Source organism: Carcharodon carcharias, chromosome 15 (genome assembly GCF_017639515.1).
Source record: "Carcharodon carcharias isolate sCarCar2 chromosome 15, sCarCar2.pri, whole genome shotgun sequence".
NCBI classification, from domain to species: Eukaryota; Metazoa; Chordata; class Chondrichthyes; order Lamniformes; family Lamnidae; genus Carcharodon; species Carcharodon carcharias.
In genome coordinates, this window is record NC_054481.1 from 101,620,346 (window position 1) to 101,635,813 (window position 15,468).

General features: G+C 41.0%; 1 protein-coding gene across 6 annotated transcripts in view; it reads left to right on the top strand.

Annotated features, from left to right (window-relative positions):
* LOC121288259 (rho guanine nucleotide exchange factor 10-like protein) overlaps nt 1-15,468 on the top strand; it is a 176,658-nt gene that overhangs the window by 153,444 nt on the left and 7,746 nt on the right. For all 6 annotated transcript variants that reach the window (XM_041206761.1, XM_041206760.1, XM_041206763.1 and 3 more), the window contains 2 exons: nt 6,422-6,576; nt 7,190-7,332. In XM_041206761.1, the coding sequence (XP_041062695.1) occupies nt 6,422-6,576; nt 7,190-7,332 (298 nt within the window). The remainder of the gene's footprint in view (nt 1-6,421; nt 6,577-7,189; nt 7,333-15,468) is intronic.

A 15,468-nucleotide genomic window follows, 5' to 3' on the forward strand; every position in this document is an offset into this window, starting at 1 on the left:
TTGACACCGGGCCACCTGAGATATTAGGGCAAATGGCTAGAATCTTGACCAAAGAGGTAAATTTTAAGGATCACATTAAAGGAGGAGAGAAAGAGGCAGAGGTTTAGGGAAAGAATTCCAGAGCTTAGGGCCCAGGCATGCAGCTGAATACATGGCCAACAATGGTGGAGTAAAGGAAACCAGGCGTGTGCAAAGAAGTAGAATTGGAGGAGCACAGGGATCTAGGTGGGTTTGGAGGACTGATGGTTACTGAACTAGGGAGGAGCAAGGCCTTGGAGGGATTTGAACGCAAAGTTGAGAATCTTAAAATCGAAGTATTACTGGACTGAGAGCCATGAGCCAATGTAGATCAGCACACACATGATGGGTGGCTAGGATTTGATGTGATTTGGGATATGGGTGACCAACTCCGCATTCACTCTTCTGAAGTCTAGTCAATTGCTATGGAGTGGCCATTGTTCACATGGTCAGACAGGGTGCCTACAGATTACTGAAAAAAAAATCACTGTTTAGCCTTGTTCTTTATCTACTGAGAGAATCCTGCACCCCCTCTTTTTGGATTAGAGCTTAAACAACGGCTCTGCCCTCTTAAGGTGGACATACCCTGGCACTATTTCAAAGAAGATGGGAGTTCCTCCAATGTCCTGACCTATATTCATTCCTCAAACAGTGCCTAAAAACAGATTATCTAATTGTTATCACTCTTTGCTGTCTGTGAGACCTTGCTGTATGCAAATTGGCTGCTAGGACTGCATTGGCTGTAGTGTGTTTGGAATGTCCTAAGGTTGTAAAAGGAACCATATAAATGCAAGTTATCTCTATCTTCACTTTTTGCCTGATGCTCATGAATACTTATTCTCCTGCAGAAGTATTGGAGAACAATGAGCAGAAATCATGTACTCCTCTTGGCTGCATATCTATCACTCCTTTTGGGGAGACAAAGGTCTATGCTGGTTTCGCAACCGACATTAGCTCATTCTTCCCTGTCCAGGGATAGGAACAGTGCTCTGTATGACATAGAACGGCAATAGCTGGTGGTGTACTTAGATTCAGGTTAGATAAGAGAGAAGACTAAATGCTATTTGTCCAAAAGTAATCCTCTTTTATTAAAGAAAATGGAAGCAGATCTGCACATCTGCCATTTCAATCTATTCTTAAATTAGGCTGGCATTCCAGTGCAGCACTGAAGGAATGCTGCGTTGCTGCAGGTGCCATCTTTCTGATGAGATATTAAACCAAGGCCCCATCTACCTGTGTAGGTGGATGCAGAAGATCCCATGGCATTATTTTGAAGAAGTAGTTGTTTGGTAGTACAGAACTTGAGTACTGCTGAAAAAGAGACATTTTTGTCACAGCTTGCCTTGCACTCATCAGGACAATTCTCAAGAACATCAAATGTAAAGAGAACAACAATTTATACTGTATGGGAAGAGAGTGCTGATTGGTTGGCAAGTAGATTCTGATTGGTGGAAGTGTTGCCACGGAAAATGCATCAGTGCTCATTTGACATTACTAGTCTATTAACCGTCGTTCCACTTGAGAAAGCCATAGATATTTACGTTGTGGCACTATAACATGGTGGCCTAGACCTGCCACCATTACGTGAGTCAGTATTCACCGAACTTACGAACTCGGCAACTTCTGCAGGTGAGTTCAGTTTAAACAACACAATGCATGCCCAAGTAGATGGTGTTGTCATGGGATTCCCCTCTAGTTCCAGATGTCGCAAACATCTCTGTTGGGTTCCATGAGAAGCATGTCTTCGATGGAATGACACCTAACTTCCTACCCCTGCATGTTTCCAGTATGTGGATGATATGTTTGATATATTTAAATCTGCAGTTGCAAGTAGTAGTTTCCTTAATGGACTTCATCCTGCACTCGAATTCACCTTTGAAATGGAGCAGTCAAATGAACTCCCGTTCCTTGATGTACTAGTTGAGAAATTTGCCAGGGCGTTCTCTACCACTGATTATTGCAAGCCTATCTTCACTGGGCAATATACACATTGGGATTCTTATAGTTCCACATGCTGTAAGATTGGCTTTATCAGCAACTTTGTAAATAGGACCCAAGGCATTTGCTCACCATGCAAGCTTGATGCCAAAATAGGGCATCAAGGCATTCTGTGGGATAATGGCTACTCTGATGAGATCATTTCGTGCTGTATATCGTGCAAACTCATGAACGGGCTAAGGCTGTCACTTTCAGCCCTGAAAATTACCCAGTCTACCTTAGGATACCCTGGAAGGGTACGCTATCTCCAGTTTGAGCAATAGGCAAGGCTAGCTGTTTCACACTGCTACTATACAGTAGCAACTCAAGTGGTGTTCACTGTTAACAGAATGTTGTTATTAAGTCAAAAAGACATTCTGCCTGTCACAAATGAGTAATGTGGTATATGAAGTTCAGTACCAGTGTGATGTAAGGTATGTAGGCTGTACATTCCAAAGGCTGGTTTACCGTATAAAACAGCATGTCCCTTTCACTGTTCGCAATGGGCAAGGTACAGACCGTAGCCAACCAGCACGTGATTTCAAAGCTCAAAACAGTGTCCAACATTAGGTGTGATTCAACAATTGGACAACATTTGCTAAATAATCCTCAATGTGTTAAGAATTAAACTGACAACCAATTTAAGATTGTCATTTGGGCTCACAGTGTGGCACATTTGTGTGTACTGGAAGCTACATATATTAATACACAGGGCCCGCTTTGCAGGCGTAAAGAATGTGTACACAGATTGCACCTGTTTTAGCTAAATTAAATAAGTGACAGCTATCCTCTGTTTCATTCCTCAGGGTAATGCCTTGACCAATCAAGGTCAAGCTGCCTGGTTTAAATTTCTAACAATGCTTAGCAGTTAACTGTCAGTCAACATCAACTGATGCATTGTCCATGGCAATGCTTCCACCAATCAGAGTCCACTTGCCAACCAATCAGCACTCTCGTCTCATACAGTATAAATTGTTGTTCCCTTTACATTGTCTTGCGAATTATCCTGATGATTGCAAGATGAAAAGCTTTGACAAAAATGTCTTTTTTTCCAGCAATTTTGAAGAAGAGCAGGGAGATATCCCCAGTGTCCGGCCAATTTTTATTCCTTAACTAATATCACAATAAACATAATTTCTGTTTATTATCACATTGCTGTTTATGGGAGTTTGCTGTGCGAAAATTAGCTGCTACGTTTTCTGCATTACAACAGTGACTACGCTTCAAAAATCTTCATTGGTTGTAATGAACTTTCAAACGTCAGGTGGTCGTGAAAGTGCTATATAAATGCAAGCCATTTTTTTTTTCTCCATTCTGTTAATGGGGATGGACAGAAGGTTAAAGCATATGGGATCCTGGGCTTTATAAATAGTGACATAACAGTACAAGTGCAATAATGCTATGATAAACCTGTATAAAATACTGGTTCAACCTCACCTGGAGTATTGAATCCAGTCCTGAGCACCATACTTTAGGAAGGATATGAAGGCATTAGAGAGGGTGCAGAAAAGATTCACGAGAATGATTCCAAGGATGAGGAACTTCAGTTATGGAGATTGATTAGAGAAGCTGGGGCTGTTCTCCTTGGAGAAGAGAAGGCTGAGAAGAGATTTGATAGAGGTATTCAAAATCATGAGTCTGGCCAGAGTAGATAGGGAGAAATTCTTCCCATTGGGAGAAGAATCACAAACCTATTTAAGTTAATAGGCAAAAGAAGCAATGACAACCTGAGGAAAAGCTTATTTATGCAGCAAGAGGTTAAAATTCGGAATGCGCTTCCTGACAATGCTGTGGAGGTAGATTCAATTGTGGCTTTCAAAGGAGAATTGGAGCATATCTGAAGCAAAACATATTGCAGAGCTATGAAGGCAGGGATATGAGATGAGTTGAATTGCTCTTGCAAAGAGCTGGCACAGACATAATGGGCTAATGGTCTCTTTCTGTGCCGTAAGCTTTCTATGACACTGGTCTCTGATTCTATTCAGTACTGATTAGCTGGTCATTTCCAGTCCCACTGATGAAATTATGACGAACCCAAAAACTAAATACAATAACATATTGACACACTTAAAGAGCTACAAGCAATATCGAAGCAATAAATGTGTGAACTTATGAACTCACCTGTGCCCTACAGAGGCATCCATACATTGATCTCTTTAGACTGATGTGCTAATAATGTTAATTAAGCACTGACTGCCCTCTGGCATTTTGCCCGGGCAAATGGTGATTGTTGATGGAGTATATATCGACACTAAAATAAGAAATGTGGAGAATAAGTGACCTGGCATTCCCAAAATAAAAATAAATTGCTGGAATTGCATAGGAGGGTGGAAAGAAACCAATAAATATTTTAAGCGCAACACTTCATTAGCAGAGTTAAACCAAGAAAGTTGATCTCTTAAAATGTGGCAAATTGCTGTGCTTTCTCTTTTTACTTCAGATTGTTCACACTCCCTCCCTAAAAAAAGAACAAAAAGGCAGAATGTTACTTAAATGGAGAATGGCAGCATAATTCTGAGGTGCAGAGAGATCTAAGTGTTCTAGTACATGAGTCACAAAAAGTTAGCATGCAGGTAGAACAAGTAATTAAGAAGGCTAATGGAATGCTATCATTTATTACGAGAGGGATTGAACATAAAAGTAAGGATGTTATGCTTCAGTTATACAGGGCATTGGTGAGACTGCACCACATGCAGTTTTGGTCTCCTTATTTAAGGAAGGATGTAAATTCATTGGAGGTGGTTCAATGGAGGTTTAATAGAGTGATACCTGGAATGAGTGGATTGCCTTTTGAGGAAAGGTTGGACAGACTGGACTTGTTTCCTCTGGAGATTAGAAGAGTGAGGGGTGATTTGATTGAAATATACAAGATCCTGAACAGCCTTGACAAGGTGGATGTCGAAAGGATGTTTCCTCTTGTGGGTGAGTCCAGAACTAGGGGGCATTGTTTTAAAATTAGGGGTCACCCTTTTGGGCAGAGATGAGGAGAAATTTTTTCTGAGGGTTGTACGACTTTGGAATTCTCTGCCTTCGAAGGTGGTGGATGTGGGGGTCATTGAATATTTTTAAAGCGGAGGTAGACTCTTGTTAGGCAAGGGAATCAAAGTTATTGGGGTTGGATGGGAATGTGGAAATCGAAACGCAAAGACCAGCCATGATGATCTTGAATGGTGGAGCAGGCTTGAGGAGCCGAACGGTCTACTCCCATTCCTACTTCTTATGTTCTAACAGCACTGAGTGTACCTACACCACAAGGACTGCAGCTGTTCAAAAAGGCGGCTCACCACCCCCACCACCACCTCCTCCTCAAGGGCACTTGGGGATGGGCTACAATCGCTGGCCTAGCCAGCGACACCCATATCCTGTGAAAGATTAAATTTATAAGAAACTTAGTTTCTCTTAATTGTTTGGCAATCCCTCCTTGGGGACTGCTCGGGCCCCTGGTATACTCCATCCCCTTACCTGCCCTCTGGTGTGCATGTTTTTGTGTACTTGCATGTGCACATACCTTGTTCCTTGGTACCCAATTTTTGCACCCTGTCTAATCCCCTTGCTGAATACTTAGGAGTGGCGCTGATTCCTATTAGATATGTGTGATGCAGCAGACTTACCCTAGGGGCAGTTATATATGTTATGTCAATTTCTGATGTGGTAATTAGATCAATGTGTACAGTAGATGCTGTACGTCGACATGCTGCATCGAAAATAAAGCTAAGGGGAAATCGGACGTTTCAATTCTCTGTGTCTTTTTTTTCAATGGGGACTACGAGCAAAAAAAATATACATATAGTCATCAGTCAAACAGTCCTTTGTGAATGAAGGACATGTATTAATCTATAATAAATGTCCTGCTGTGAAAAAAGCAACAGAAAATCCAGTCAGATGATGTAACAAGTATATTTTTCATTTTTAGTTCAAAGTTTTTCCTTTCTTCACCTCTTCTGTTCCTCTTGTGTAGTCACTGACTCCTTTATTTGAATACAATTCCATAGGCACAGTTGCCCTCTTCTACCTTATCAAAATGGTCAGCAGTCATCATTTACGCCTTGTTTCTCATCACCCTGTTATATTTTGACTTTTACTATAAGCTTTTGTCCATATCTGGGTACTTGAGCAGCTTTTACCCTTACCACTGTTCGTGATACTCTCGACATCTCTGTAGCTGAATCCCATGTTGCCATCCATTTTGGCACTGAGAAGGCAGAGGTGCAATCATGTATAAATACCTCAGGGGGTGGAGGGGGAAGATTAACAACCATTCCAGGATCTGAGCAGGGAAAGAACATGACTTGACAAAATGGCAAAAATTGTCCCCCAATGATTGCACAATAGTATCCTTGAAGTTTTACATATGTAACGCAACTTGTGTCTAATTTTCAGTTAACCACAAGCAAAACCCAATCAACTCATCTTTCTTTCTTTTCAGTATGGTGGGATATGCCAGTGTTGACATGGCCACCCAGTGTTTGTTTATATTTAAAAGCCCTGGAGAGGTGCCTGTCGTGTGCCTCAAGCATTTGCTGAACATCTTGTTTGCAGGCCTGCAGAATGGGACTGTCGCAATATACACCAGGACAAATGGTAAGAGAGTGGTGAAATGGTTTTCCTTCCTCTGCCCAACCCTGACTTCCTGCTGTGAAATGTGACAAAAGTTTTCTCCTCATTACTGGTGTAGCCTCCATCAATACCTTGGAAGTATTTTATTAGAATAGTGACAGATTTCGTTTGTACAGGGATGAGTCTTTTAGACAGATTCAGTAACCAAGCATGAACTGTACTGTAGGCTTTCAAACTGGTCTCCCTCATCATTTGGAGCTGTCTGAAGTCCCAACCGTTTGACCAAGATCAGATTTCTGTCTCTTCAGCTTTCTGATTTTTTTTAAAATGCTTGTCCATTAGCTAGAAGTTGTGACCTTCATTGAAATGAATGGAGTCACTGCAAGTCTGACGTGGAACAACATTCTGGAGCATCGGTGAACAGCCCCAAATCTCTATCAGGGACTATGTTGGAAGATGAGTGGTCCCTGTGGTTGCCTGTGATGACAATATTTACATTTTCAAACCAGTTTTCACCTTTTTTTGGACACCTTTTTATTTGTGGAGTGATAACTAATGACGTTGGAGCTTGACTGTGTCCATTGAATCTCGTTTCACTCTAATTCTTCCAACATTTTCTTTCCCTTAATTTTTCCAGAGGGAAAATGGGAGTGGGATACTCCCCGATTGGTAAAAGTTGGGTCAGCTTCAATCCAATCTCTGCTGGCAGTGGATGACATGGTGTGGGCTAGCTGTCGGAACCAGGTCACGTTGATCAACATCTCTTGCTTCACTACACGGGTATGAGCACTGGTATTGCTACCAGCTAGTCAGACTCCTTCCTCTTGAACATTCTAGCCGCATCAGCAGCCTTTGATGAAGTTAACGAGATCTAGGTTCCTCCTTCTTGCTGTTGCTATTTGATCTCAAATCTAATGCATTGAGGTACACTTATAAAGAAAATTGGTTTTTTAAAAAAAAACAAATTCCCAGTGGTTTCAATGTGAAATTCCCTCAAAAATTCATGTATAATATCTAGAGAAGCTGTAGTAGTCCCCTCCAACAGCTGGCAATGCCTAATCCTGATTTCATGAACCTAGGGGCCCTTATCACATGACATACTCCAGTTGCAAATAAAACCAATGTAATCTAAACATGGGGGAAAAAGTACAAAACCAACCTTCTTTATAAAGAACGCACTTCAGAGCTTGCTGTGAGGTAAACCATTTTGGTGTTATTCCAGGCCTATAATGTCAAAACCATATTACATTGGGGGGGAGGGGGGGGAATCAAAATTCTCTGTAGTCTTATTAGAGCTATGCCTTATGTTTTTCATTAAGTTTTGGTCACCAGCTCATTGGCCATGCTGTGGCTAGGTAAACATTTGCTTATCAGCTTGGGACTTCCTGTAAGGCATGGGTCAAGAGGTGACTATTGTAATTTGCACATTCTACTATGCCTGCAGGTTGAATGAAAATGGTTCAGTGAAAGCTGCATCTAGCAGATTTTTACCTTGTTCATTCTTGGGATGTGAGCATTGCTGGCAAGGCCAGCATTTATTGCCCACTTCAATTAACCCTTGAACAGGTAGGTAGTGGTGAGCCATCTACAACCAAATGGCTGCCCAGGATGTTTTGGAGAGCAGTTTAAAGTTAACCATGTTACTGTGGGTCTGGAATCTCATGCAGGCCAGACCAGGGTAAGGAGAGCAGAATTCCCCTGAAGGAAATTAGTGAAGCAGGATTGTTTTTTATGACAATCTTACAATACAGATCATGAAACAAATGAGTCTAGCATTTTATTCCAGGTTTATTTGTTGTTTGAATTTAAAATCCCCCAGCTGCTGTGATGGGGCTTGAACTCATGTCTCCAGTGCATTAGTCTGGGCCTCTGGATTATGCTTCATCCCCTACCAAAGGAGCGTTAGTTTACTGTTGCAACTCATGAATCAAGGAGAAGGACCAAGGGCCAGGATGTAGAGAACCACAGTGGTGGTAGTGATCTGTATGTTCGTGCTCAGAATTTTCACCGAACTGTTTCTGTACTGAATATAGGTGCATAGAGCAGCTGGTGGAATTTAAATTCAATTAATAAAAAAAAACTGGAATATAAATATGATGGTGATCATGACAACTATCGTTGATTGTCATAAAAACCCATCAGGTTCACTAATGCCCTTTAGGGAAGGAAATCTGCTGTCCTTACCTGGTCTGGCCTACATGTGACTCCAGACCCACAGCAATATGGATGACTCTTAATTGCCTTCTGAAATGGCCTAGCAATCCATTCAGTACAAGGACAAGTGGGAGTGGGTAACGAATGCTGGCCTTGCCAGTGACACCCACTTCCCACGAAAGAATAAAAAGAATGCGATATTAAAGTTGACTGAGATGCTTGAGGAAATGGCACCGAGGCTGAAAAGAGTGGGAGAGATGTGATGGATCACAATAATACACTCTTAACCTCTGCAGTCTGGAATGCTTGGGAGCAAGTTATTTCTGGATTTTAGAATTTTCTGGATTATAAAATGTTAGAATGCCTAACCACAAGCGTGTGAACTAGGAAACGCTGTAGCTATAAATGATTACATGAAACATAAAGCATTATGAAGTGGTAATAAAAATTTGTTTTACTTATCCTAATACTGTATCCTCCATGTTTCCATTCAAATTATTATACTAAAGTGATGCAGGTGATGTTGAGGGTCTGCTTAAAAAATTTCCAGAAAACTGGCGCTTCCGCACAATAGATTGCCAGATTTTCCAGAGGTTACAGTGAAATTAGGTTATATGAAACTATAGGCTGTAGACCATAGCAGGAAAGCAGACAGAGAGAATTAAGGACTTCAACAGCCTTGAGAATGAGAGAGAGAAAATGGGTTGATGGTGATAACACAGTAAGGACTGTAGGAAAGTGGAAGAGAGCACGTAGGATGATGCATTTGGAGGTAGGATCATGAAGGATATATCCTGAAGAACACTAACTGTTCTAATTTCAATAGAATAGAGAGGAGAAGTTAGGGAGAGGTGTGAAGAGGGAGGAGGTGTTTTAGCTTGATCGATCGAACACTAAAGTATCTGATGCCTGCAATCTGTCTCACTTTTGACATGAAAATTAAAAATGTGCACATGCTACGTGTGGCTATTCCCAACCACTGTACCAGGAGCCTTTTATGTGTAGGCATGATCCCTATCCAGTGACTGCTTTTCCTGACAGTCAGTAAAATGTTTGCACAGCTGGAACCATAAACTTATCTCCTTGACGTTGGAGGACAATTTTAAAATGTATTTTTAAATGATATGATCTCTTAAGACTTCGCATAAAAACATTAAAAATTCATATTAGCTTTGAGAAGCTTGAGCCATTTGCATTACAAAGTGGGCAAGAGTGTGTGTGCGCTGCAGAAAATGATCTTTGATTAATTTCTGTGAGAATATTTTATGAAAGCCACATGAAGCAAAAATGGATTTAGATGCTCCCACTAGCAGCAATAGAATTAACTAGCAGATGTTGCTTTCTGTTCTAACACCAGAGTATTGCTGCAGTCAGTTTTGGCACAAAACGTGCTCTAATCTATTCGACCTTAAAGGGGCACTGTTGTCTGTCTTGGCAGAGATTTTGACATGCAACACGATTCTTCCGAGTTTGAGAGTTTATTAACACAAAATTTTCTGGAACTGGAAAAATCCATTAAACCTTGACCTTTTTTTGTCATATTCCTCAATTTCTTCTCTTTTTCAGAAATGCCCTGTTGAACTGATTTGACAGGGTAGAAGCAATATAGATTTTTCCTTTGGCTGGGGAGGGCGGTGGAGGGGGTGTGTAGAACCAGGGTGCACAGTCTCAGAATAAGGGGCAGGCCATTTAGCACTGAGATGAGGAGGAATTTCTACACTCAGGTGGTGAATCTTTGGAATTCTCTGCCCCAGAGTGCTGTGGATGCTCAATCGTTGAGTACGTTCAAGATTGAGAGCGATAGATTTCTACATTTGAAAAACATCAAGAGATACGGAGATAGTGCAGGAAAATGGTGTTGAAATAGAAGATCAACCATTATTTCATTGAATGGCGGAGCAGGCTCAAAGGGATGAATGGCCTATTCCTCCTATTTCTTATATTCTTAATGCCTCAATGGCCTTTTGTGTGCAAACCTAATGCTCTTTAGTGAAAATAAATTCTGCCTGACTTTTTTTCCTTCTTGACTTAATTTTTAATTGTTGTTTTTTTAGTGCCTAGTATATGAACCACTTACCATCATGCAATCACCAAACCTCTGCTTGTGCAACTTATGTACAGAAGGCAGAGTAGCACCTTTTCTATTTATTTCTTATACTTGTCATCATGCTCCTCTTGCTAACTGGACCATGATAGGGAATTCTTTGCGAAGTTGTGGGCATTAACCTAGGACTCTCTGCTATCTGGCCTAGAAAATTGCATTGGATATCCCACTTTTCCAATTGCTACTACCCTTTTCATTTTAGAATACACAGCTCCCAGAAAAGTTGTGCTAGTATACTGTTGCCACTTGCCTTACTTACCACAGGAAGCTCTTCATCTTTCTCTGTACTGAAGGGCAGAGGGGTAATTGAACACAACTTCAGTGGCCCATGCTGCTTGCAGTACTGTAAAGAAGGACTTGCATTTAAAGTGGCTTTTACAACCTTTAGAATATCCTAAACTGGCTTGACAACCAATGAAGTGCTTTTGAAATGTAGGTACTGTTGCAAAATGGCAGCCACATAGCAAACTCCCACAAATAGCAATTAAATTAAAAAAGAAACAAATAATTTGTTTTATGTATTGGTTAGGGGATAAATGGCTCAAACAACAAGGGGAACACCCCGATCATCATTGAATAGTGTCATAGTATCGTCTTGTGAACCTGAGAAGGCAGATGGGCCACAGTTTGATAACTGAACCGAGCAGCAGCATTTTCAACAGAGCAGCACTTCCTCAATACTGCACTGAAGTGTCAGCCTAGAGTTTGTGCTCAAGTCCCTGCAGTAGGATCTCAACCCACAATCTTTTTGAAAAGGGTGTTAGAATATGCCCAGGGAACTATAGACCAGTCAGTTTAACATCCGTGGAAGAAAAGATAATGAAACCCTTACTTAAGGGAATAGAAGAACATCTTAGAACCAAAAATATAATAATATCATACAATAATGGATTTGAACAAGTCTTGCTTGACCAACTTTATTGAACTCTTTGGAGAAGTATCAGAGAGAAGACAAGGATAATGCAGTCGATATGTATCTAATTTCCAAAGTGCTTTGCTAAGGTACCACATTGACTAATTAATAAGTTGAAGCTTGTGGAATTGGGGACAATGAGCAGAATGGGTAGCTGACTGGCTGAAAAACAGATAGTAGAGAGTGGGGGTAAAGGGTAGTTATTCAGTGGTAGAAGGTAGGAACTGAGGTCTAGTACGAGGACCACTGTTCACAGTTCATATTAGCAATTTAGACTTTGGAATCAAAAACATAATTTCTTAATTTGTAGATGACACCAAATTTGGCGGGGGGGGGTGGTGGTAGTGGAGAAGAGGGGGCTTAGTTGACACTGAGGAGGTCTGCAACAAATTTCAAGAAGCCATTAATAAACTTGAAAAATGAACATACAATTGGCAGATGAATTTCAACACAAGTGTGAAGCATTACATTTTGGTAAGGAAAATAGTAACCATATAGTTAATTTGTATGTTACTAACTGGATGGGGATGAAGGAGCAAAGGGATCTGCCAGTACAAATACATAAATCATAAATGTTGCAACACAGGTCAATAGGGCAAACCAGGCACTTGGGTTTATTTCTGGAAGGATAGAATTTAAAAGTAGAGAAATTATGCTAAATTTTTATTGAACCTAAGGGTGCAAAATATATGATACCAGATTTGTGAGGTATTACCCAGCAGGGAAGGGTGAACAGGCTGAGCTCATTCCTTTGAGAGGGGTTGACTTAATCGAGGCCTTTAAAATAATTAGAGGATCGGTTGAGTAGACACACAGGACTTGACTTTGCTCTGCAAGTGGATGGGCTTTCAGTGAATTGAAATCTTGCCCAAAGAGTGTGTTTGCACTTGTGGGGAAGAGCAATACTAGAGACCATCAATACAAGATAGTTACCAAGAAATCAAATAGGGAGTTTAGAAGTGACTTGTTTACCTGGAGTTGAGAATGTGGAACTCGTCAACAAGTGGAGTAGTTGAAGCAATCAGTTTAGATACAGCTGAGGGAGGCTTGATTAGCATATCTGGGAGAAGGGAATAGAGGGTTATGCTAATCGTTAGATAAGGAAGGATAGGAGAAAGACTGGAGCATAAAGACTGGCATGGGGTGGCTGGGCTGAATGGCCTGTTTGCGCTGCTTATTCTCCAATTCTATGTAACTTTCTAACACAGAGGTGAGAGTGCCACCACTGAGCGAAGGCTGACACCCAATTTTAGAGCGAATGCACATAATCCTTTTAGTATAATTCATGAATACAGTTAAAAGAATCCTTATACGTTCATCCAAAATCATGTTAAACATAAAAGTTACCTGATTTATATGATGAATTGTTGAATCAGAAATTAACTTTGATTTTTATCTGCTTTTGTTTCCTCCTTGGGCTATAGATGAGGTAGTCTGGTATTACAGTAAGTCTGCTGAAACTTAAGAACCCATTACTTCTGTGTGTATGATATTTATTGGATCAACTGCGAAACCAGGGGATGTAGGAGAGAAAGAGAAATCTTGATCTCAGTTAGTCTGTTGGAATATTTTTGACAGGGACTGAATGTACTGTATTTGCTGAAGTATCTGTCAGCAGTGAACCAGAAAAATTAGTTTGGCTTGCAAGGCTGACTAGGCTTTTCCTTCCTCCGTGCATTTTTTTGTTTACAAAACACAAAATGGATCTCCTTGGATTCAGCTGAATTTGACAGCCTATGCTGTAAATTCTAAACATTCCATGTGCTTTTTTGTTTCTCTCCCCTTGACTTCTGAAGGGATGGATTCTTACTGGAGTGTAGTTCCACTGGCATTGGTTTCCCTCGCTCAGCTCTAAAGAGGCCACGTGTGAGCCTAGATACTCAAAGCGTCAATATTATTGTGCTGTGAAGGGTATCACAACCTGGCCAAATCTTATCACCCACAACATTTTCTGCTGGTTAGCAATAAGAAGCAGGAATAGCAGTTGGAAGGTTTCTAAGCCAACCTGATACTGATTTATAGCATTCTTTTGGGTACCTTGGCTGAGAGGAAATACATCTGGGGCATTTATCCTGGAACCTTACTGAAGTGTACAGCTCAATAATACATTGGGGAATCCCAAGTGTGCTGTGTTCTATGGAGTTTGTTTGACATTCATTGACAGTAATTATTCTCATTGATTTCCTTTTCAAATTGTAAAAGCTGCATCCGTGAGACATTGCTCCCAATTACAGTTATGCCCATGTTCCTTCTGAAGGAATTGGACATTTTACCCATTTATGTTGTTGATGGCCAACCTACCTGCTGAAAAAAAATGAGACCGTGCTGTGAGAGATATTGAATGAATAGGTTTTGCATTGGGGTAGAGAGAGGCCCGAATAACATACTCAAGTGCTACCTTGTGATTTAATCAGCCCACAGTTTGCCATAGCAGAGCTAACTTTATCAATCACGGCACCTGTTAATGAAGGCTTTGGGATGAACTGCCTTTTCATCGATTGAGAAAGTTTTCCATTTTCCTCTTGTCAGGAATTTGGGAGTTTGTACCTTTTTAGTCTTGCTGAGTTATATTGAGTGTTTATGCCAGTTTTATAATTGGTTCAGTGTGGAAAAAGCAAACGGGGGCACCATCACTGTTTGGACGATTGTCTTCAGACATGGCTGCCTTTTAGATTGTGTCCTCCAGCCCTATGTAGTGATTCTGCTCATCAGAATTCTGTTAATGTTTATCTGCAGGTAGGACTTGGTGACATCTGTCTATACACTGGCCTTTTTCCACTTGGATTTAAATTCAGTCCAATTTCAGTGAAAGTCTTTTTTTTTCTCTCCACTGTTTGTGAAGGTACTACACGTAATTTCAGGTTGCCTGAATCCAATCCCTAGTGGGTAAAGTTGCCTTATGTTGGCACACTCGCACACAAAACAATTAGTTAGATGGATTTGGAAAGAGGAAAAGTGTCACTCGGTTGAAGGGACAGAGTAGAAATAGCTTTTGCTCGGAGCTGATTTGTATTGCGTCTAACCTAGGATTTCTTGATGCCAGCACTGTAGCCCCAGGAGAGCCCTAATAGGGTGGGAAGTAAACAATCTTGACACTCCTCAACTTGAAGCCCAGTTAGTTTAAACTGCTGGGTCTCATTTGCACGGTCCCCTGTCAGTTGCCTGCCCAAAACAGGTGGGAAATGGGAGCTGGCCAGCAGGCAGGAGAGGATTGTGTTGCAAGGGGCAGCCACCAAGGACCAAACAAAGGCCGAAATTTTCCCGCTGAAGGACAAATCCGCTATTCTTAGCCCTACACGGAAAGTTTTAAAACAAAGTTTCAAAACTTACCTCTTTGAGTCTCTTCTGTCCCCAACACTTCTGCCCACTGGGCTGGTCTGGTGAAAAATGACAATGGCTTCCCTGCTCAGGCTTATGGTTAAAATAGCAACCACAGCCCCAGTCGCCAACAGAGCCTTAGCTGCATATTTAGAGAAGGATCCCACTAGTCTTTGGGAAATGAACTTCTTGCCTGCTTAGAAGAGCAGGTTAAAATCATAGAGTGAGCATTGGCGCAGTGTCAGTGGGTCAACTGCACAGGAGATTTTAGCTGTCCAGCAGCCAAAAGTGACTTGTTCCATTTCCTTTTTAATAATATGCCAGGGTTGAATACAGAATTTCAAAAGAAATGTTCTTATCTAATAACGGTAGGGACTCCTTTCTAATTTTCAGTTTGCTAAACAATTAAGAATGATTTGGCTTGGCA